Source organism: Choloepus didactylus, chromosome 14, assembly GCF_015220235.1.
Source record: "Choloepus didactylus isolate mChoDid1 chromosome 14, mChoDid1.pri, whole genome shotgun sequence".
Classification (NCBI taxonomy): Eukaryota; Metazoa; Chordata; class Mammalia; order Pilosa; family Megalonychidae; genus Choloepus; species Choloepus didactylus.
The window spans coordinates 24,520,441-24,541,925 of record NC_051320.1 but is presented as its reverse complement, the minus strand read 5'-3'; the positions used below and the strand labels follow the sequence as shown (position 1 = coordinate 24,541,925).

At 39.6% G+C, this 21,485-nt stretch overlaps 1 protein-coding gene across 3 annotated transcripts in view; it reads right to left on the bottom strand.

Annotated features, from left to right (window-relative positions):
• The window catches only part of PREX2 (phosphatidylinositol-3,4,5-trisphosphate dependent Rac exchange factor 2), a 332,829-nt gene that overhangs the window by 134,856 nt on the left and 176,488 nt on the right, over positions 1-21,485 (bottom strand). For all 3 annotated transcript variants that reach the window (XR_005211591.1, XR_005211590.1, XM_037802580.1), the window contains exons 22-25: positions 15,420-15,604; positions 13,217-13,378; positions 2,961-3,180; positions 2,226-2,433 (exon numbers count right to left, since the gene is read on the bottom strand). Coding sequence is in view for 1 of the 3 variants with exons in the window: in XM_037802580.1 (XP_037658508.1) it covers positions 2,226-2,433; positions 2,961-3,180; positions 13,217-13,378; positions 15,420-15,604 (775 nt within the window). In the remaining 2 variants the exon portion in view is untranslated. The remainder of the gene's footprint in view (positions 1-2,225; positions 2,434-2,960; positions 3,181-13,216; positions 13,379-15,419; positions 15,605-21,485) is intronic.

Below are 21,485 nucleotides of genomic sequence, written 5' to 3'. Positions count from 1 at the left end.
CTAGTGTTTAGATAATTTGTCCAGCTTGACTGCACTGCAGTATCTCTGAATACCAAGGGCAATGGGGAATCAAGGCACTTTGACAAATGTTCTGTTTGAAAGTGATTAAATTGCACATCGAATTATATGGGAATTTGTTTATATTTAGAATTCAATTACATCCTGTACACAGAGACCAAGGAAGTTTCTCAAATAATTTGCTTGTTTCATGCCACTTCTCTAATAAACCATGCATAATTGGGTCAGGCTTTTAGAGTAACAGAATGGGAAAATCTTAAATGAAAAAAGATTATCATTTAAAGTAGTTTTTGTTAATAAAAATAACTTAACCCCTTTCTGAAACCAGTGATTTAAAAATAAGGCCTTTTAAATCAGGTAAAGGGAGCCCTTTGGTTCCAATCTTTTTCTTGAAAGCAGATCTTTGCTGAACATTAGCTGAACTTAAAAAAACAACAACAATAAATTAACAAAGTCAGACAAAAGTCAGGACAATTGCAGGCAGTGCTAGGTAATCAATGCATGAGAGAGTCAAGGCAGTTCTAGCTCAAGCAAATCAATTATCCTGCCACTGCCAAAGGACTCATCTAAAAAGCAGAAATAATAATTCTTAACCTAACTAGAAGTATGGGATTTGTCCATATGTTATCTGAAAATTCCTTTGAGATCATGGACCAATGATTCAGTGCCACTATTTATGGCCTTTTTAATATAGATTCTTCCACTATTTACTTCCTAAATGCCTCAGGAAAAAAAAAAAAGAACATATTAAAATCCCATTGATCAAATAAACAAAATATAATGCCCCCAAATATGAACCTCTCTGTTATCAGGCCATTTAAAGACATACTTCAAAAGCATCATACACTTGTTTAAAAATAGCCTCCTATTCTCTTAGTAACTTCATTCCAAACTGTTTACCTGTGAACAGGGAAGTCATAGTATAATACACCAAATATTATAAGTAATTTGAAAAAGTAACTCATATATTTGACATAGGGAAATAGAATTTTGATTCTAAATTACTCATTAAAATTTTTCAGAAAAAAATAGAAACTATTTGAAGATAATTTTTAAAATATGATGCATCACGTGATTTTGACCTCCAAATTTCTAAGTACAGAACAAAAGATCATGCCAATCAAGACTTCATTTTTATAATGTCTAATTACAACAAGAGCTTAGAATAAGTTATAAATATTTTGTGTCAAAACTGAATTATCCAAGTAAGTATCCATGATTGTGTATGTGTCAGAAGTAAACAATACAAATCTAATAGAAATTTAAATCTACAACCTCATAAAGAGAGTATAATAAAAACGTGGGTAACTGTTAATTTCCATCACTTGAATGGACGGCAATCATGATGTTAGGCACTATGTTGATTGCTTTTCATACAATTTTGTGTAATTTTCACCACAAACTTGTAATTGGCTATGATTATTCATCCTTTTCCACAGATGAAATCCTGAGGTTTAGAACTAGGACTAAAAGCCAGGGCTCCTACTCCAAATCCAATGCTCTATGAAGAGGTGCTTTGACTCAATGTCAACATTAGTTGCAAGCCATGAGGTAGCATATCATCCTCAAGAGTTCAGGCAATTTTCCAAAACAGTCAAATCATTTATTTCTTAAATAAGAATTAGAGTTGACCTCTTTAGAAAAATTCTAATGAACTGCCCCTGTCCTCTCTTGGTTAAAACTAGAAAATTAGCACAGCTATTTGCATTACTGCTTAGTAAGCCATTAACTCGGTCAGAACAGAAAAAAAACAGATTCATCCTAAGGACACATCATTTTGCATTTACTCACTTAACAAGTGTGTTAAGCACTTGTTAAACCTTAAATTTTTCATTATCTATTGAGTGCATATACACCAAACACTGCTATGTTCTGCAAAGGATGCAAGGAAATCCGCACCCCTCACTATCCTTTCAAACGTATTTTTCCATTTAATATTTTCACACTGAGACTTATTTAGTCTTCTTCTGTAAGATAGGATTTTGTCTTTCTCTTCCCTGGTATTAAGTGTTTACTTAAAATATCTATCTATATTTGCTATTTTTCTATAATTTTTCAGGTTTTGGAGTGTCAGGGATCTATATAGTCAGTCCAAATCTCCAGTTTAGTGTCTCAAAACTAAAGAGAGAATGATTGGATTTTCAAAGGTCACACTTTCTACAGTTATTTTATTAGACAAACTTAAAAGTGCAGTATAAAATACTTACTCGTCTATTTGACACACACACATCTCCACCTCTTTCAGTGCAGCCTGAAGTTTGCCCAACAGTTTCTGATAGATATCTTGGGTTTCTAGGTCTTCTTCTTTTAACAAATACCGGAGCCCATGCGCGTCTTGCTGACCCAGAGACAGACCTGAAGGGGCTGCCATGGTGGTGATGGTGTGCTGAATATACACCATGGGACTCAGTTTCCCTGCAGAGTTGAAATCATTCCACATAATAGTTATTACCCTTATCTTTCAGTAACAATTCCACCCAACTCATTTTAGAGGCACAAGCCTGCATGAAGTAAAATGCTGAATTTAATTCAGGAATTAAAGCTCACTGGGAATTATAATTAAAAGCCAGGAATACAGTTCGATCCTTTTTCCTACTGTGATGGGACTGAACAACATTGTGCATCCCTCCAGCTGCTTCTTCTGCTTTTTTTCCCAAGTAATAGGGCCATTTCAGATTAGCAAGATGAGCCTTGCCCATAAGGCAACAAGAAAGGCAAGAACATTCTCCTTAAAAGAAAAATAATAAAAATGCACAACTCCCCATTCATTCTATGAATACTTATGCATAATTACCCAAATGACTATCATGAGGAATCCTCTCTACATGAAAGTTCAGACTTGCTTACACACCAGAAATCTATCAAATCTCAGGGATGCAGTAATAACTATGACTGTTTACAGCACTTTCCATGAGTTGATCAAGTTTAAAAAGCTAACATACCTTGCTCAGATTTATTCTCTTTATCATGAGAATTATGCTTCCTGCTGTCCAACTGAACACCAAATGCACTCCCCAGGGAGGTGGATGTTTTGGGATAAGAAACTTCCATCACATTGACGTGGCAGTTGGTAGGGCAGAAATCACTGCTGTGCAAAGGGGAGATTTTCGATTTGGCCTGTTTAAAAGTGGGCCAGGCTCTATTCCTCAGAACACGAGAAAACTGTGAGTTAAAGAAAAAATTAAAAAGAGTTTAACACACAGTAATAACCCAAACAATTCACTTGCATTATCCATATTGAAATCAAAAGAAAATTAAATCATGTCAACTGGAACGAGTTGTTAGAGATTGAATCATTATTTCCAAACCCAAATATTCTTAACAAAACAAAGCAATATATGCAGCAAATGCATATGATTCCCTTTAAACTGACTGCAAGTTAGGTGATAAAAGAAATGAATTTAAGTGACCAACACTATTTACTAGGACTCGACGCCACAGGCTCCCAGCAGCTGAGAATCTGATAGAGAAACCGGCATTGTAAGACACCGAGAGAGGAACTAGGTTTGTAAAGTGAGGCAGGGTGGCAGAATAGAGTAGCTATCAAGCCAAGGGAGAAAATGGGATTATTCAGTCAATTTAAAGTAATCAGTCTGTGTATAGCCAGACGGCAAGGTGTGGGGGTGATGACCCAGAACGTCAGGGCAAGGATAGACAGATGCAGATCCAACTGCACTTCCCCCGTCTCCTGCTAATCAGCACTGAGCACTGGATCAGGAACAGCGTGAAGACTGGTGTGGACGCTGCTTTTACGACATTGGGAATCAAGTGATACTCACCTGATTTAAATGACTTCCATGTGTAGCCACTCTACCGCATAAAACCTTGCAATGGGTTTCCATTGAAATCAATCTAATTCCTGACATGGTCTATAAAGGCTTCCAAAGCCTGAGTCTCACCCATCTTAGTTATCTCATGCTTTCTTCTCCTTGCTCCTACGCTCCTTCTGTCCTTCACTCAGCTCCTCTCGCACCCCATCTGCTCACTCTGGACCTTGGCACAGGCTGTTCCATGAGCTGGGAATGCCCTTCCTCCGTCACTGCCAAACTCACTCCCATGCATCTGTGAAGCTCTATCCAAGTCCCCAGGCCGTCGTGAGCCCCCACCTAGGTTAAAAATTCCCTGGCTATGGGTTACGTTACAGTATGCTGCCTTCCCTTCTGGAACCCTTAAAATTATAAGTAACTGTTTTATCTCCATCTCCCTTGGCAGACGGTAAGTGCGGCAAGGGTAATACCCACCCCTGGTCTTGTGCACCATAAATAGGTACCTCATGGATTGAACTGAATTGTAGTTTTAAAAGTAAGGGAATATGAGGCACAGGCAATCTGTGTTCTAGTTAAAGATGTCTCAGTAACTGAAGTGATATTGGGTAAGTCACTGTCTTTTATCATCCTTAGTAAAAATAAGTGAAATAAGAGATACGGATTAAATAATCTGTGTTATTATCTTGCTTGAAAACTATTCCCATGATCCTATGTATTTATACTAACAGTAGGGTAATAATTTGGGCATTAAAAGAACAGAACATAAAGACAACCACAGGTCACTGCCTAAATTTTCTCGGTTAAATTCAAGAATAAAGATGTGGTATCAAAAAATCACATCTTATAAACAGAAGCTCACCATTAGAATATGATGATAAATGTATATCAAACTGTTTTCAAATCTGACGTTAGAAACTGCGTAGCTCAACACAGGCTAGCGCGTGGCAGGCATCTAAGTCAAACTGGATTGACACATATAAAACTTAACAAAATTGCTAGCCAATTTAATTAATTATGTATAGTGAAAATATCCAAAATACTAAAAGTTAGGAAGGAATCTAGAGAACATCTGGTCTTCCCACTCACTTTACTAATACAGAAACTGTTCTGGAGATCTATATAGCACAGACCTAGAACTTACAGCTAGACACAAACTTCTTGTCAGAAGTTCTTTTCTACCATTGTTACCGGGCAAAAATCTCGGATGAGGCTGCCATGACAGATGCAAAGGCCCAGAAATTAATTTCATTATGCCACAGCAACCACCATAATAGAAAGTTATGCTTTTCTTGCCTTCTGTCATTTTAACCAATTATCCATATATTCACAGGTATGAAGAGAGGATTCTATTCCAGATCCTGTGCTAAATGCTATAGACATAGCCCTTGCCTTCACAGAGCTCCTGTTCTAGTAGGGGAGACAGGTAAAGACAAGTCATTAGAAATTACGGTTAAGTGCAAAGGAAGTGAACAGGGTGAGGTGATGAGGTTACCGGAGTGGTCAGGGCAAGTAGGTGGGGATGCCTTCCGTTTCCCACAGCTTTCTGACATGTATCTCAACACGCAAGCTTCTGAACAGCAATTTCCCCCACCCCACACACTCGGGAAGGGGTGTGTAACCATGGGTGTGAATGTGTCTGACCTCTTTATAAAGAGTAATCGTCAGAAGAGGAAAGTTCTCTGTCAGCACCGCCTCAGAGACAGAAGCATCTTACGAATGCTGTGTTGTCCTTCATCCCGGAGGGTCACTGGTGGGTTGGCGGCAGGGGAAAGGGTCCCACAGCCACGGGCGCCAGAAACGAGCAGGATATGTTCTGAAGATTGAAAATGTGATCCCAGGCAAAGGGAGGAAGGCACAGTGCTTGTAGGCTGTGGAACAGTCACGAGCACTCATTCTGATTACACCGTACAGGGATCAGTGGCTCTGTAGACACGAACCCGCCTATCTTTTTAGCAACAGCTGATCGAACACTGAGCTCATCAATCTCCTGCTCTGGAGACGCTCACAAGGAAAAACAAAACAAAAAAAAGCTCTTTTCCATAAATAAAAATTGCAATTTTGCAATAAAGGAACTGTACAGGAAGTGAAGTGTGGGGTGGGGTGTGAGTTGGGGGACAGGGCTATTGTGGACAGCTTAGCTTACACCTCTTGTCACTTTTATTCATTTATTCAAGTTATATATTGAAGGCCCTCTGTGTGCGTCAGGAACCATTCTGGTCATGTTGGGAAACATCAGTGAGCAAAACAATGATTCCTACCCTGTTGGGGATTACATTCTAATGAGAGGAGAGGCAACGAGTCAACATAAGTAAGCCCATTATATACTGCTGGAAGAGGAGAAATTCAATTGACAAAAAAGAAATAGTAGGGCAGGGTGGGGGGTTGGGAGTTTCAGGGGTGACGGGTAGAATGGATTGCCGATTGTGTGCAGGGCGGCGAGGGAAGCTGAGCAGCTCACATCTGAGCACAGTCTTGAGAGAGGTGAGAGGCAGGAATGTGGATTTCTGGCCTTACGTGTTCAAGGAGCAGCAGGAAGACCAGTGTGGTAAGAGCTCGGAGTGAGGGGACAGCAAAGAGAGACAGGTCTGCAGAGGTGGTGGGAGGGCACAGATCGGGCAGGGCCCGTGGCCACTGTAAGGACATTGGCTTTTACTCTGATTGAGATGCACAAACATCAAAGAGCAGACTGTAGTGGGCAAGGCTGGAAGCAGGGAGACCACTTCCAGGAAAGAGATGATGGTGAGCAATGACTAGAGACAGTGACACACAGCTGCATATTTTGAAGGTAGAGTCAAGAGAATGTAAGAATGAAAATTCAGAACGAGTTCAAGGGTTTGATTCTGAGCAAAGAGGAGGATGAATTGCGATTTGAGATTGAGGAGACAGCAGATAGGGTAAATTGCAGAGAGGTGGGGATTAGGGGCTAATTTTGAACATGTGAAGCCTGAGATTCCTCTTAGACTTGAATGGAGAGTGGGCCAGGGTGCTGACGAGATGATGCAGGGACCAAGGGGGGAGAGAGAAAAGGAGAAGACCAAGACCTGAGCCCTGGGGCTCTGCCGCATTAAAAGGTCAGAAAGAAAAGGAGGACCCAGAATAGGAGCCTGAGAATGAAGCACCAGGAGGAAGGACGGACACCCGGCACAATGTAGTGCAACAAAGAAACTGCTCAACAGAACCTCCAGGTCAGCTGTGTCAGCCAGTACTGGGAATATGAATAGAATGAGGACACTGAATGGGAGATTTGCTTTGGCAAAATACAGCTCATCTGTAACCCTAAAAAAGAGCCCTTCTGGTCACGTGGAGGTGACTGGTACCCAAATGGAGTGTTTTGAGGAGAATGAAAGGTGAGTCCTGAGAGAGAAGGTACAGGCAGCAGGTACCTGCAGCTTTTTCCAGGAGATTTTCTGTGAAGAGACCAAAGAAACAAAACAGTGGGAAGGGGAATACTAAGGTCAAGGAAAGTATTTATTTTTTAATATAGGAGATATTAAGGCATTTTTGTATGTTGACAGGAATAATCTTGAAGCTAGGACTTCAGGTTTTTAATGTACTGGTAGCTAATTCATTAATAATTAAATTATTAATTCTTTAATAATTGGATCATATTTAAATCCAATTAGAGTCACTTGACTAAAAGTAAGAAATAATACAGAGCTAAGCTATTATTTTTCCAATAATCTCTCATTTTATTTAAGTGTAAAAAACCCCTGTTGGCAAGGAGTCATGAAAGATTTGTATTGGACCTCTATTGGGGGAAGGGGACAAGGACAGGGATTTGACCCACAATTTTTCAGCACTATAATCTCAATCCATGTATCATTGTGAAGATTATGTGGAAATAATAACTAAATGAACTTGGAATGTTCAAAGACTTCCGAGCCCCACATGTAACATTTTTGTGTAAATAGTGACTAGCTCATGAACACTCATTAAATATTTATATTCTAAGGAAGCATCCTATATACCAAAAGTAAGCCCAATTTGGAATTATTCTACAACAGAACAATTAATCCAGAATCAAGAAGGGTTCTAAGGACAATTTCGGAAGAAGGCATGCCTCCAAACAGTGCATATTTTTACATCTGAGTCGCCCACACATCCTGTCTCGCAGAGACTAGATGCCTGACGATGAGTCATTCAGGTCACCAGTAAGGGCCAAAGTTCTCTCACACATGTGCTGGAAAACATCTGTGGTCTGTCCCACGGGTTAGGAGATCTATTATGATCACAGCAGCCAGACTGCAGAAACAGGGGGATCAACAGGTCCCTATTTTTAAAGCCTAAAACTTTCAGAGTCAAAATAAAGAGGGGACTCTCTGAGATGTTAGCTTCTATGGATACATTTTATTTCAAAAAAAAAAAAAAAAAAGAGGTGTGTGAAATCTTCATGTGGAAGAAGAATATGTTGCTAATAATATTTTAAGAGTAAATATGTGGAAATTGAAACTGCATCTTCAGAAATGCTATTGTTTTCATTGACATCAACTTGATACACAAATGCAGCTAACCTAACATGACCAAGGGCTATTATCTTAGGGATCTAAATCCTATCAGACAGGAAAGGTTCTTGGAACATTCTCTTGGTGACCTCGCTCCTCTATATAGTGAAAAAGGTAGTCGGTTATTCTAAATACGTTTATGGTCAAGAAGGGCTGATGAAAAGGATGGCCCTTAAAGCACTTAGGTCTTAAGGCAGTAAAAGTTTCTCTGTTTCTAAATTAAAAATAAAAATAAATGAGACAGCATTCTTTAGGACTATTACCCAGGCTGCTACTTGCCAGCTATGTGACCTTAAGCAAACCCTTAATCAGTCTGAGAAACAAGCAGGGTAAGTCAGTACACACCGCTGTTTTGAGGCTTAAACAAGAAAAGAGCATTCCATAATTGAGTTATTTTTATCATGTACAAACACTGCTCAGGAGTCAGCACATCTCTGCTTTAAAAGCCTCCAGGCTCCCAGTTACTTCAGAGAAAATGAGAGACACCTCTTAGTCACCAGGAAGACATTTTTGAGAGTCTCCCAAATTTTGGGGGAAAAACTCACCACCACTAAAACCCTGTGCCATATAATTCTAATCCCCACACAACACGAACTCCTCAGTTTATCTCAAATTATACTTTTGTTCAAAACCAAGGAATGGTACCTTATTCATCTGTCATAAACAGGCCATTATAAAACTCTCTATATATTTTGCCTCCTACACATATCTTGACTTGATCCTTTCCTCTCCACTTCCAATGTTTCTCCATCAACTTGTTCTAGACAAGTTTTAGACGAATTACTGATCTTCCTACTTTGACTCTTTCCCTGCAAATACTCCATACTGCTGCCAAAGTGATTTTCTTACAAACAAATCTTATCATCATCCCCTTCTAAAACATCACTGTAAAAACATGACACTGTCAGTTTTCTTTTTAAATTGCACCTAAACCAAAACCTTCTAATCCAGGCAGTTTGCCAACTGTGCATCACATTGTCCTTATTCCAATGTTTCTACCTTTACTTTATTTCCCCTTACGCAGGTGCCATTCCTCCTCCCCTTCACCCTAACCTACCTCTCTAACTTACATGAGCTGGCACTTCCTGACTATTCTATCCACATGATTTCTCCTTTACCAAAATCCTATCACTCTTGTCAGAGCCAAACTGTTTAGTGCATTTGAGCAAAATGTCAAATACAGGTAAACAAGCAATATCCAGCTTTAAAACAGGAGGAAAGAGGGTTCAAATTCCAGTGCTGACACCAGCTGTGTGCCTTTGGGCAGATTACTTGACCTCCCTGAGCCTTGGCAACTTCAGTGATGTGAATGGATGCGTACCTCGCATCACTGTTTGGGTAAGATGATACAATATATACGAACTGCTTCACATCTTATAAATGCCCAAAATCTGGTAGCAGGCTGGCACAAACTGTTGTGTGCTATGTAACTTGAAGGGAGCACCATCATATAGATCAGGACTATATGACACCAGCGCATTTACCCACTCCTGGTGACATCATCTAGCAGGTTAGTGGTCGGCATTATTATTAGTTCATGTATGTTGATTTTTCTTCCCAAGTGAGTTGTAAGTGTGGAAGGGCAAGAGTTCTCCAGTAATTCTTATGTAAACCTTTACTGCCTACATAAAAAGTAAGCATTTACTAAAACCATTTCCCTATTCTTCCTGCCCTATCCTGCAACAAATTTGTTTTCATGAAATGCAGTTTTTGACTTATGCTTCTAGCTTTCATTAAAGAGGGCATTAAAGAAATATCTGCCAGAAAACAAATTGTGGGTACTTCTGCAGGGATATATTTATGGACAAATGACATTTCTTGGTGTCACCTCTATGAAGTCTCTTGTGAGAGAATTTTTTTGTTTGTTTGTTTTAGAAACTCAGTGCAAGAAAAGTGATGCTTCTCTTAAGAAACATGCATATTTCATATGGACTCTGATGAACATGTAACAGACTGTTTCCCTTTACATTTTGATTATCAGGTAGCCAAAAGCCAAATTCAGCATTCTACGTTACAACTGCATGTAATTTGGGGGGCTTCCCTGTGACCCTTTCCTCCTGGTGGTCTCTACCATCTATTCTAATACAGCTTTACCCTATAGTAGACACTGCTCATTATCCACCAGTATCCACACCCCCTTTTTCCTTTTAGTAATACACTCCTTAAGTTCTGGTTGAGCACATGGAGTCTAGACTGAGAGTGCATATCCTAGTCTCCCTGTGCCAAATGTGGCCCTTTGCCAAAGGGGAATGGGGGGAGTGATATGTACAACTGCTGGGTTGGTCCCTCAGAAAGAAACTCTCCACTCTCTCCCCTTCTGACCTTGCAGAAGAGGGCAAGATCCTAGGGGAGAAAACAGGAACATGGATCCTGAGAAGACTGCCAAGCACAGGCACCCTGCCCCCGTGGCCTCCTGTCAGGTTGGACTTTTATGTGAGTGGGAAATAACTTTCTATCTTGTTTCAAGTCTGTGCTATTTTGGTCCTTCTAAAAGCAGCTAATTTATGTTCTCTTTTTTCATGTATATTTCTTTAAACTACCTCAAATCTTTTGTTGTGGGGAAGAATGGAGAGAAGAAGGTAGAAAGAAAAGCAAAGAAAGAGAATTGGCAACACAGAAGTGACGACAGCTCCACACCCAGAAAATGCCGGCGCCCCTATCATATCTTGTATGGACCCGTCTCTAAAATCAAAGGGTTCTCTTTCTCAAGATACGTTCAAAAGGAGAATAATGCTAATTTGCATTTGTTTAGAGCTTTTGGATTTTATTTGAAAGCACTGTCACATCTTATAGAAGAAGGCGAAGTAAAAGGAGAATCTTTTGTCCTTCAACTCCAAGAAGGCATATTCCTGAAATCTTTCCCAAACACAAACAGGTGCATTGAGCCCAACATTCATGGAAAGAGGAGTTAACACATGTAGCAAGGTTAAGCAGTGATCTTGAATATTATTTTTTCCCTTTATGTGAAAGGGCTTTTAAAACCTTACAATAGTAATACACCCTCAATTAAACAAGTTAAACATAACTGGAGATATTTCGAGAAAATAATAATCCCCATCCTCTCATCTCACTCCCCCTGAGGTCTCTAGAGCAATCATTCACACATTTGTTTTCATACAGATGTCTATAGACATATATGGGCTATTTATCACTCACTCTATCAGGAACAACACTTCAAAACATATATTTAGCTCTTCTTCATAGAAATTGAAATAAAGAATACTTCCTAGTAGGGTTGCACCCAATTTTAAGCAACAAACCTCTTTTTCAGGGAAGTAATTTAATAACTAGTCTTATTGATGTGAATAAAAAATATTTTTAAACCTACTTGTGATAGATTAAATTATTTACCCCAACACAGACATGTTCTTCATCTTAATCTGCATTTCTGTTGGTGCAAATCCACATAAATCGGTTCTCTTGAAGATAGTATTTTAAGTTAAGGTGTGGCCAACTGAATCACAGTGGATCTAAATCTGTATTACTGGAGGCCTTATGAAGAGAAGAGACCAGAAGTCAGAGAAAGCACCAGGGAGGAGCAGGAATCCAGAAGAGCAGACACAAGGAGAGAGAGACCTCCGTGTGGTGGAAGGCAGAGAAACCAGCCAAGGAACCCAAGGATGGCGGCCAGCCAACACCAGTATGCTGCCGACTCTGGGGAGAAAGCAAGGCTTTGTTGACACCTCAATTCTGGATTTCCAAAGCCTTCCAAACCACAAGCCAATATATTCCTGTTGTTAAGCCAACCCAGTGTGTGGTATTTGTCACAGCAACCTGGCAAACTAAGATGCTACAGGAAATGTTTTGGAGACAAAGTCCTATTCATTCTATCTCCAAGACATATCCCCATCTCCCCTGCAGCCCAAGCAATCATCATCAGTCAACAGGACCTGCCGTGATGGCTTCCTACTGGTCTCTTGGCTGCCATGCTTGCCCCTCACAATCCATTTCTACAGGGGAGTTGGTGTGACTTTTAGAAATCTAAATCAGATCAAGTAATCCCCCTGTTTAAAACCTTCCAACTGTTACTCACTGCTTTAAGAATAAATGCTAAACTCCTTCCAAAGCTCTAAAATGTGCAGTTTCCAAAGCCATTTTGACTGGCATCTCCATCAGCCTGGGACCTCATGTCTTACCACCTGGCCGCCTCCCTGCTTTGGGGCCTCTGTGCCAGCTGTTTCTTCCACCCGGGTGCTTCTCCCTCCAGTTTTAGGTGGAGAGTTCTACTTGTAATTTGGTAAAAGCATTCTCAGAGGCCTCCTCTAACCACCCACTCTAAAGTTACCACCCTGCCACTTTGCATCACAACTCCCAGTTTTGATTTCCTCATAGCTCTTTTCAATAATTCATTTTCTCCCCTTTGTATCTGTGCATTTTCTCTTTTGTTTGCCATCTCTCACTGGAATGTAAGCACCATGAGAGAAGAGATGCTGTCTGTCTTATTCACTCTCACACTCCTGGTACCTAGGCCAGTGTTTGCACACAGACATGCTCAACAGACATGTCAAATGAATGAACCAATCAATCAATTTCATGCAGCTCATGCTCCATGGACTTTCTGATTGACTGTATCTGTCCTCTTTGTTGAGAGAAAAAGAAAAGAATATCAATAGTGTAATTTTCAAAAAATGACTTCAGATTAGGTGGTCTGGATTGAAAGCTTGTCTCTACCTTTTCCTAGCAGGTAATTTAATGCTTCAGGGCTCACATTCTACATTTGGAAAAGGTAGAATAATAACTTAGTTCACAGCCTTGCATAAGATCCAATGAATTGCTGGACGTAAAAGTATTTTAAAAACTCTAAAGTGTTATATAAATATTATCATTATTTCAATAAATTTGTACATAAAGTATGTAAGAAATATTAATAATTGGCTAAATTTAAATAATAACTTAAGTAAGTTTAAAATGTACAAATACAATCCTTACCTTTTTATAGCTAGAGATTCTCTGACATATGTGCTCAACTTTTTCACTGCACATGGCACTGAATTTATTCTGAAGGTCAGTAGGAATCACTTCATTTAAAGAGTTCAGGTTCATACAGTTTTGTACAAAATGATCATCACTTTTAGCCAGGGCTTCAAGAATCTGTAGTAATGAAAACATACACACACACACACACACACACACATACAAGCAAACAGAAACAAAACAAAATGAAACAAGACAAAAAAAATTCAAAATTAGGCAAATAAAGCTTTCATAACTTAACAATAGAGGGTGACTTTTCTTGGAACTTCTCTTTTAGTAGCTGTCTAGGATTTCCATGCTCAGTAAAGCACTGGTTTCCTGTTTTGCCTTCTGCTGGCTATAAAAGCCTACTTGGGGGAGATGAGTGGATTTCAAAGACTCCCTGCTGGAAAAATCAATACACTCAGCTGTGGGAACACATTTCCTAAATTCTAGCCAGAGTTACTAAGAACATTTATTTTATTTATTTATTTATTTATTTATTTTTGTCGATTTGGTGTAGAAAGAGCCCAGCATACAGAGTGCATTTAACAAATGTTTGCTAATGGAATGAATAAATGGAAAGAAATTATCTTTCTAAAGTGCAAATCAATATTATCTGCATTGTCTGAGCTCCATCTGATAAAAGCATCATACAAAAGTATCTGCATGATGTTTTCAATCACTGAATTGCTTTGACTATTTAAACCAATTATAAGGCAGCATCTGTGTGTGTGTGCCTGCGTGTGTCATAGATCATTGAGAACTTCCAATGAATTAAGTGTGAACTGTATTTACATATGGTATTTATTACTGTCTAAAGATCACAAGGATCAGATTCTTACATGATATTTTTACAATACTGCATGAGAGATAAACTGTATAGATGATAGATGTTAGATTTATTTGAGTTCCCTTGCCACCCCCACTTCCCTATCATGCAGAATATGGTAAGTGATTTTTGTTTAATCACTATTTTAGAAATTAGAGCAGACTTTATCATCAGCAGTGTGATTTTGGTTAAATTTCTTAACTTCTTTGACTTTCTTTATGTGTAATATGGAAATGATATTTGCAGTACTAGCATTTGCAGTGGTCATATGTAATTCTGTTAATTTGAAATGGCTAGAGAATGAGGTAAAATAATTATAGTAACTGTATCACAAACTCTTACACAGATCTCCTTAATAGTAATATACTTGGAAAGGGGGCTGCATTTTGAATATTTTATATCAGTAGATAACACACAGTGATAGAGTATCATCATAATGATGGGAATTTTTAAAGTTTTCTCTCAGAATGTAAAAAATCTATATTATTTTTTGAAATGTAGTATTTGGAATTGTCTATATTATTTGTTCCCACTAAAATTTTTAAATATGTTACTAATACTACATCTGTCTCAACTACACATATTCAAACCAAGAATCGAAGTGTAGAAATAAAGGTATGGGAAGCTATATCTCATTTTTCTCATATTACCTGAATTCGCTTAAGATTTTATAAAAGCAGGATGAAACATTAAAGCACAGGCCTATGGAGGATACAGTAGGAATCTGATCGATTTACCATGTAGAAAGGGCATGAAAAGCAAGCCCAGGGTCATCTCCCTTCCCATATGTTATATTCATTTGATGATGACCCCCATCCTGTCTCCCTGTCTCGTTTTAGATGATGATGTCCTTCTGCCCTTATGATGATGTCCTTCCCAACCAAGAATTACACAAATGTTTGCAGATTCTTTCATAAACTGGCCTCATGAAATAAACATGAGACTTAACAGAATTTGATATTCTGTCACGTATTTCACTATTTCAAATACTCTTCATAGGATCACGTGCCTTAAAAAAAGCACCACCACCTGTCATGAAAACCATCTGAAAGGTATTCACGATGCTGAATTAAGAGACAGCAAACTTAAACGTGGTGAAGCCTTCACCATATCAACTAACACTCTCCTAGACAAAAGTTCCATCTAATTTTATGCTGCCTTCCAAATAGGACCAATAAAAAGGAAGACTGTATGCATAATGAGTCATGGGGGAAAAAACTAAAAAGAAGTTGAAGAGCTGGCAGCTGCAACACGCACAGCTATTTTTTAAAGTTGTTGATGGTGGTGGTGGGGTACTTCAGTTGTTTTCTTTAGAACACAGACCTCTTTTCCCAGGATCATTTATACCTTGGCAGTTAGGCTGAAGAAACCCTTGGGCTCGATCATCTTCTCCACCACATTGCACTTTATCCCAGCCGTGCTGTCATACTCATACACCACCCCATACTCCAGGTGCACGTTATCCACCGTCAGGCTCACGTGCTCCTTCTTCCCGTCGATGATGGCCATGGTGTTAAACTTGTCGATTACCTCTGGAATAAAGGCACGTTTAACTCAGTAAATCCAGAAAGGGTTAGCTAGCTGCTTTAATTCTGGGCCTCTTCACTTAACTTTTAAAGAGTTCGTTAATGGATGGCTAAATCTGATGTACTAAATGAAAGTGTCTATTCTTGTTATATTTTTTAAAAAATTAGACCATTTTGGAAAAAAGCAAGCAACCAACCAAACATATGCTTCAGTGATTCCAAATCTTACCTCTCTAACATGACTAGTTTAATCTTTGCACATCTACTTTAATCTGTGGACCATATGTATACACATTTACACCAATATAAACACTATATGCACGATTATGTAGTTTTCTCATTAAAAGCATGCATCCCATAAATTAGGATTTCTAAAATTGCCTCAAACATTGGATATGTATTTTCTCAAAGTAGCAAAAAAGGATAAAGAAGGCCATACTGAAGAAGCAGAAAGGAGATCTAAGAGTTCTTCTTTTGGGAGACAGGTGCCCAAATGTTCCCAAACAGTATCTTGCACATTGAGAAACTTTTTCATTACTCATTATAATAATATTTTCATCTGAATGTCTGTGTATAACTTTTTGACCTACATACAGTAGTCAGTGGGTAAAAAACACTCTCAAAGTAAAAGCTGTTTAGATTCATAAAAGTAAATATTAAATAAGCAAAAATATAATATTAGTTTACTTATAACAATGAAGCTCTAGAATTGCAGAAACAGTAAATATTATATAGGCAAAAGTAGAACATTGGTTGCTATGGATTGAACAGTGTGCCAATTTGAATGTATTATGTCCCCTCAAACGCCATTATCTTTGATGTAATCTTGTGTGGGCAGACCTATCAGTGTTAATTAGATTGTAATTCTCTGAGTGTTTTCATGGAGATGTGCCCCACCCAACTGTGGGTGATGACTCTGACTGGATAATTTCCATGGAGGCGCTGGCCCGCCCATTGGGTGGGTCTGAATTAAATTATTGGAGCCATATAAATGAGCTGGCAAACAGAAGGGACTCAGTGCAGCTGAGAGTGACATTTTGAAGAGGAGCTACAGCCAAGAGGGACACTTTGAAGAATGCACAGAAGCTGAGAGAGTAGCTGCAGATGAAAGACAGTTTGAAGATGGCCGTTGAAAGCAGACTCTTGCTCCAGAGAAGCTAAGAGAGGACAAACATCCCAAGAGCAACTAAGAGTGACATTTTTGAGGAACGTCCTGGGAGAAAGCCATTTTGAAACCAGAACTTTGTAGCAGACGCCAGGCCACGTGCCTTCCCAGCTAACAGAGGTTTTCTGGACGCCATTGGCCATCCTCCAGTGAAGGTACCTGATTTGCTGATGTGTTGTTACCTTGGACACTTTATGGCCTTAAGACTGTAACTGTGTAACCAAATAAACCCCCTTTTATAAAAGCCAATCCATTTCTGGTGTTTTGCATCCTGGCAGCATTAGCAAACTGGAACAAACAGTGTCCCCCAAAAAAGATACGCTCAAGTCCTAAGCCCTAAGCCCTGGTCCTATGAATGTGAAGTTAATTGTAAACAGCATCTACAGAGATATTATTAGTTAAGATGAGGCCAAATTGGATTAGGGGAGTCTTAATACACTATGACTAGTGTCCTTATAAGGAGAGAAATTTGGACACTTGAAGAAAGAGGGAGACAGAGAGAGAGAGAGAGCGAGAGAGAGAGAGAGAGAGAGAGGGCGAGAGAGCACGCAGAGGGGAGGGAGAGAGATGGCCGTGTGATGGCGTCAGAGACTGAGTGATGCTGCCACAAGTCAAGGAGCACCCCGGCCAGCCAGCCACCCACCAAGCCAGGGGAGAGGCAGGAACAGTCTCCCCTTTAAGAGGAAGCACTGCCCTGCTGACACCTTGATTTTGGACTTCCAGCCTCAAGAAGGGTGAGACAATAAATTTCTGCTATTTAAGTCAGGTACTCTGTGTTACTTTGTTACAGCTCTCTGGCAAACTAAAACATGGGTTTCCTTTAAATAATTAAGTCCCAGAATAGCCAGAAATCAATTTCCAAAGCATCATATCAACCCAGTGTAATGTTCCAATGTGGCACCACTGGTGACTTTTAAAAACAAACTCCAAATAATTGAATACAAGATTTAGTATAGAGTTCTGAGATTTGGCCTGGTTTGAATAAATAAGAAAGATTGATAATACCAACCTTACTGCTTCAACACAGGGCTGATACATTTCTGACTACTGCCCATGACTTTGCTAGGGAGGATCCAATAACATGGCTGTCCAGGAGTGGAGGCAAACGCAGCTTTGCCTACATACTCCCATTTGACCAGGATATATAAGGAATTATCCAGCTGGGCTAGTTTGGAAGAATCTAACAGCATGACTAAAATGTCCAGAGACATCCATTAACAATATGATGGAAAGATACCAGGAAAATATCAGAGAGGATTCAAGAGCTTCTGTGAAAAAGTTTTGAAACAATAATTCAAGATACTTGTTCAATGCTGACACAAATGTAATTGCCTCAGTCTCTTCACCTTTGGAAAAGAAACCACTAAACACAGCAATTTGCTGGTTTGCTCTACTGAGAAAACAGAAAAGAGAGGAATCCTTATCAAAAGATCTCTCAACAGTGCTCTCTCCCCACCCCCTCTCATTTTCACGTTATTAGTTTGCCCCTTTCTGTTGCTGCTAATGATAGAACACCACAGTAAGGTGCTAGAATCAAGAAAACATTTTTTAATGGAACTATGGATCTCTAAACCACTGCTTCTCAAGCTTTAATGTGAATTCAGATCACAGCTTGTTAAAAATGGAGATTCTATTTCAGATCTGACGGGGCTGAGATTCTGCCTTTCTCCCCAGCTCCCCAGGGAAGCTGTTGCTTCTGGTCTGCAAACCACATCAGAATAGCAGGTCCTAAACAGCATTTCAACTCAACACAAGGTAACAGATCATAACTTGAGTTGGAATCTTCATTCCACCACATGCTAGCTTGGGCAAGTCACTTAACCTCTACAGGCCTCAATTTCCTCATCTGTAAGAAGAGGATGTTGACAATTATATCTACATTACGAAATTTTCTTTTCTGATGATTCAATGAGATGATGAACGCAAAACATCTAATGAAGTGTCTGACAAGATATAGTTATTACATGTTAGCTACTAGCTACTATTACTTATGTAATTGGTATACATGGCGATAATGACAAAGTGGCTTGAATACATAAGACTTTCAATAATTCGGACTAGGCAGAGGCACAATGAAAAATAAGACAAAAGCAAATGAGGAGGAGGAGAACCTAAGATGGCAGCTAGGAGAGACAGGGCAAAAGAACACCTCCATGAAAAATACTAGATAAAATCCAGAAAGTGACCCAGAACACCAGTTCCAGTGATGCACCAGCTGGACAAGGTCTGCTAAATTCACAGGGACTGTGCACTTGGTGAAATCGGGAGTCTGCGTTCTGAAATGAGTAAGTCTGTGTTCTGAAATGAGTAAGTCTGCTGAATGTCCGGCAGCCATGTGGCGGTGTGGGGAAACTGGGTTGGCGTTTGGAGGCTGACTAGTACTTTTAAAAAAAAACCCAAAAGCGGCTGCAGATACGGCAGAGAGAACCGCACAGTGAAGCGCGGCAGGAACAGGCTGTGTGAACGCCTCAATATCTGGCATGGAAGATAGCCTTTTGCACACCCACTGCTAAATGTCTTGGAGAGAGGAAGGCAGAGGTGAGCCAAAAGGGGAAAATAACAATGCCCCTTGCAGCCATCTTTCCAGTGCGCTGGGAACACTCCTGCCCAGTGCAGGTGCCACAGCCCAGAGCCGCAGCAAAAAAACCAGTGTAACAGGAAGTGTTTCCAGCACACGCCACAATATCGGGTGTGGACAATAGTCTTTTGCACACCCACAGCTAAATGTCCCGGAGCTGGGAAGGCGGAACTGTGCAAAAAGGGGAAATTAGCATGCTCCATTCAGCCATCCTTACAGCAGGCTGGGAACGCACCTACACAGCCTGGCGGCCCAGAACTTCCCTTGAGGGATGGCGCACACTTGTGACGTAGCACAGCCTTCCCTCAGCAGAGACCCTAGAAGGGCATGGCTTGGAAGAGGGACCCACTCGGAAATCACAGGGACCATACGCCAATACCAAGGACTTGTGGGTTAGCGGCAGAGACAATCTGTGGCGAGACTGAAATGAAGGTTTAGACTCTTGCAACAGCCTTAAATCTCCAGGAACACCTGGGAGGTTTCATTATTAAAGCTGCCCTGCCTCCCTAACCGTACAGAACACACCCCAAATTCAGGGGAGACAGCACCAACAACACACCCAAACTTGGTGCACCAATTGGACCCCACAAGAATCAGACCCCCACACATCACAAAGACAAAGTAGGGGAGAACTAACTTGAGGGGAATAGGTGACCCACGGACGCCATCTGCTGGTTAGAGAAAGTGTACGCCACCAAACTGTAGATCTGACAAATTAGAATTAGTGTTTGAATAATCCTTCATATTCTAAAAGAACCCGATCAAGTAAAGCAAATGCAAAGAGCCGAAAAACAACAGAAAATTTTAAAGCACATGAAAAAACCACACGCTATGGATAACCCAAACCCAAACACACAAATCAAAAGATCAGAGGAGACACAGTATTTGCAGCAATTAATCAAAGAACTAAAGACAAACGAGAGCGTGGCACAGGATATAAAGGACATGAAGAAGACCGTAGAAGAGCATAAAGAAGAAATTGCAAGAGTAAATAAAAAAATAAATGATCTTATGGAAATAAAAGAAATTGTTCACCAAATTAAAAAGATTCTGGATACTCATAGTACAAGACTAGAGGAAGCTGAACAACGACTCAGCAATCTCGAGGACCACACAACAGAAAATGAAAGAACTTAACAAAGAATGAGGAAAAAAATTGAAACAATTGAAATGGACCTCAGGGATATGATAGATAAAATAAAATGTCCAAATGTAAGACTCATTGGTGTACCAGAAAGGGAAGAGAAGGGTAAAAGTCTAGAATGAGTATTCAAAGAAATTGTTGGGGAAAACTTCCCAAACCTTCTATACAATACAAATACACAAAGCATAAATGCCCAGCAAACTCCAAATAGAATAAATCCAAATAAACCCACTCCAAGACATATTCTGATCAGACTGTCAAACACCGAAGAGAAGGAGCAAGTGCTGAAAGCAGCAAGAGAAAAGCAATTCACCACATACAAAGGAAACAACATAAGACTCAGTAGTGACTACTCAGCGGCCACCATGGAGGTGAGAAAGCAGTGGCATGACATATTTAAAATCCTGAGAGAGGAAAATTTCCAACCAAGAATACTTTATCCAGCAAAGTTCACCTTCAAATTTGAGGGAGAGCTTAAATTTTTCACAGAAAAACAAATGCTGAGAGATTTTGCTAATAAAAGACCTGCCCTACTTCAGATACTAAAAGAAGCCTTACTGACAGAGAAACAAAGAAAGGAGGGAGAGATTTAGAGAAAGGTTCAGTACTAAAGAGATTCAATGTTGGTTCATTAAAGGACAATAAGAAAGAGAGGGGAAAAAATATATCTGACAAACATAAACCAAAGGACAGGATGGCTTATTCAAGAAATGCCTTCACAGTAATAACATGGAATGTAAATGGTTTAAACTCCCCAATTAAAAGATATAGATTGGCAGAATGGATCAAAAAATATGAACCATCAATATGCTGCATGCAAGAGACTCATCATAGACACAGGGACACAAAAAAATTGAAAGGATAGAAAAAATATTTCATGCAAGCTACAGCCAAAACAAAGCAGGAGTAGCAATATTAATCTCAGATAAAATAGACGTTAAATGCAAGGATGTTATGAGAGACAAAGAAAGCCACTACATACTAATAAAAGGAGCAATTC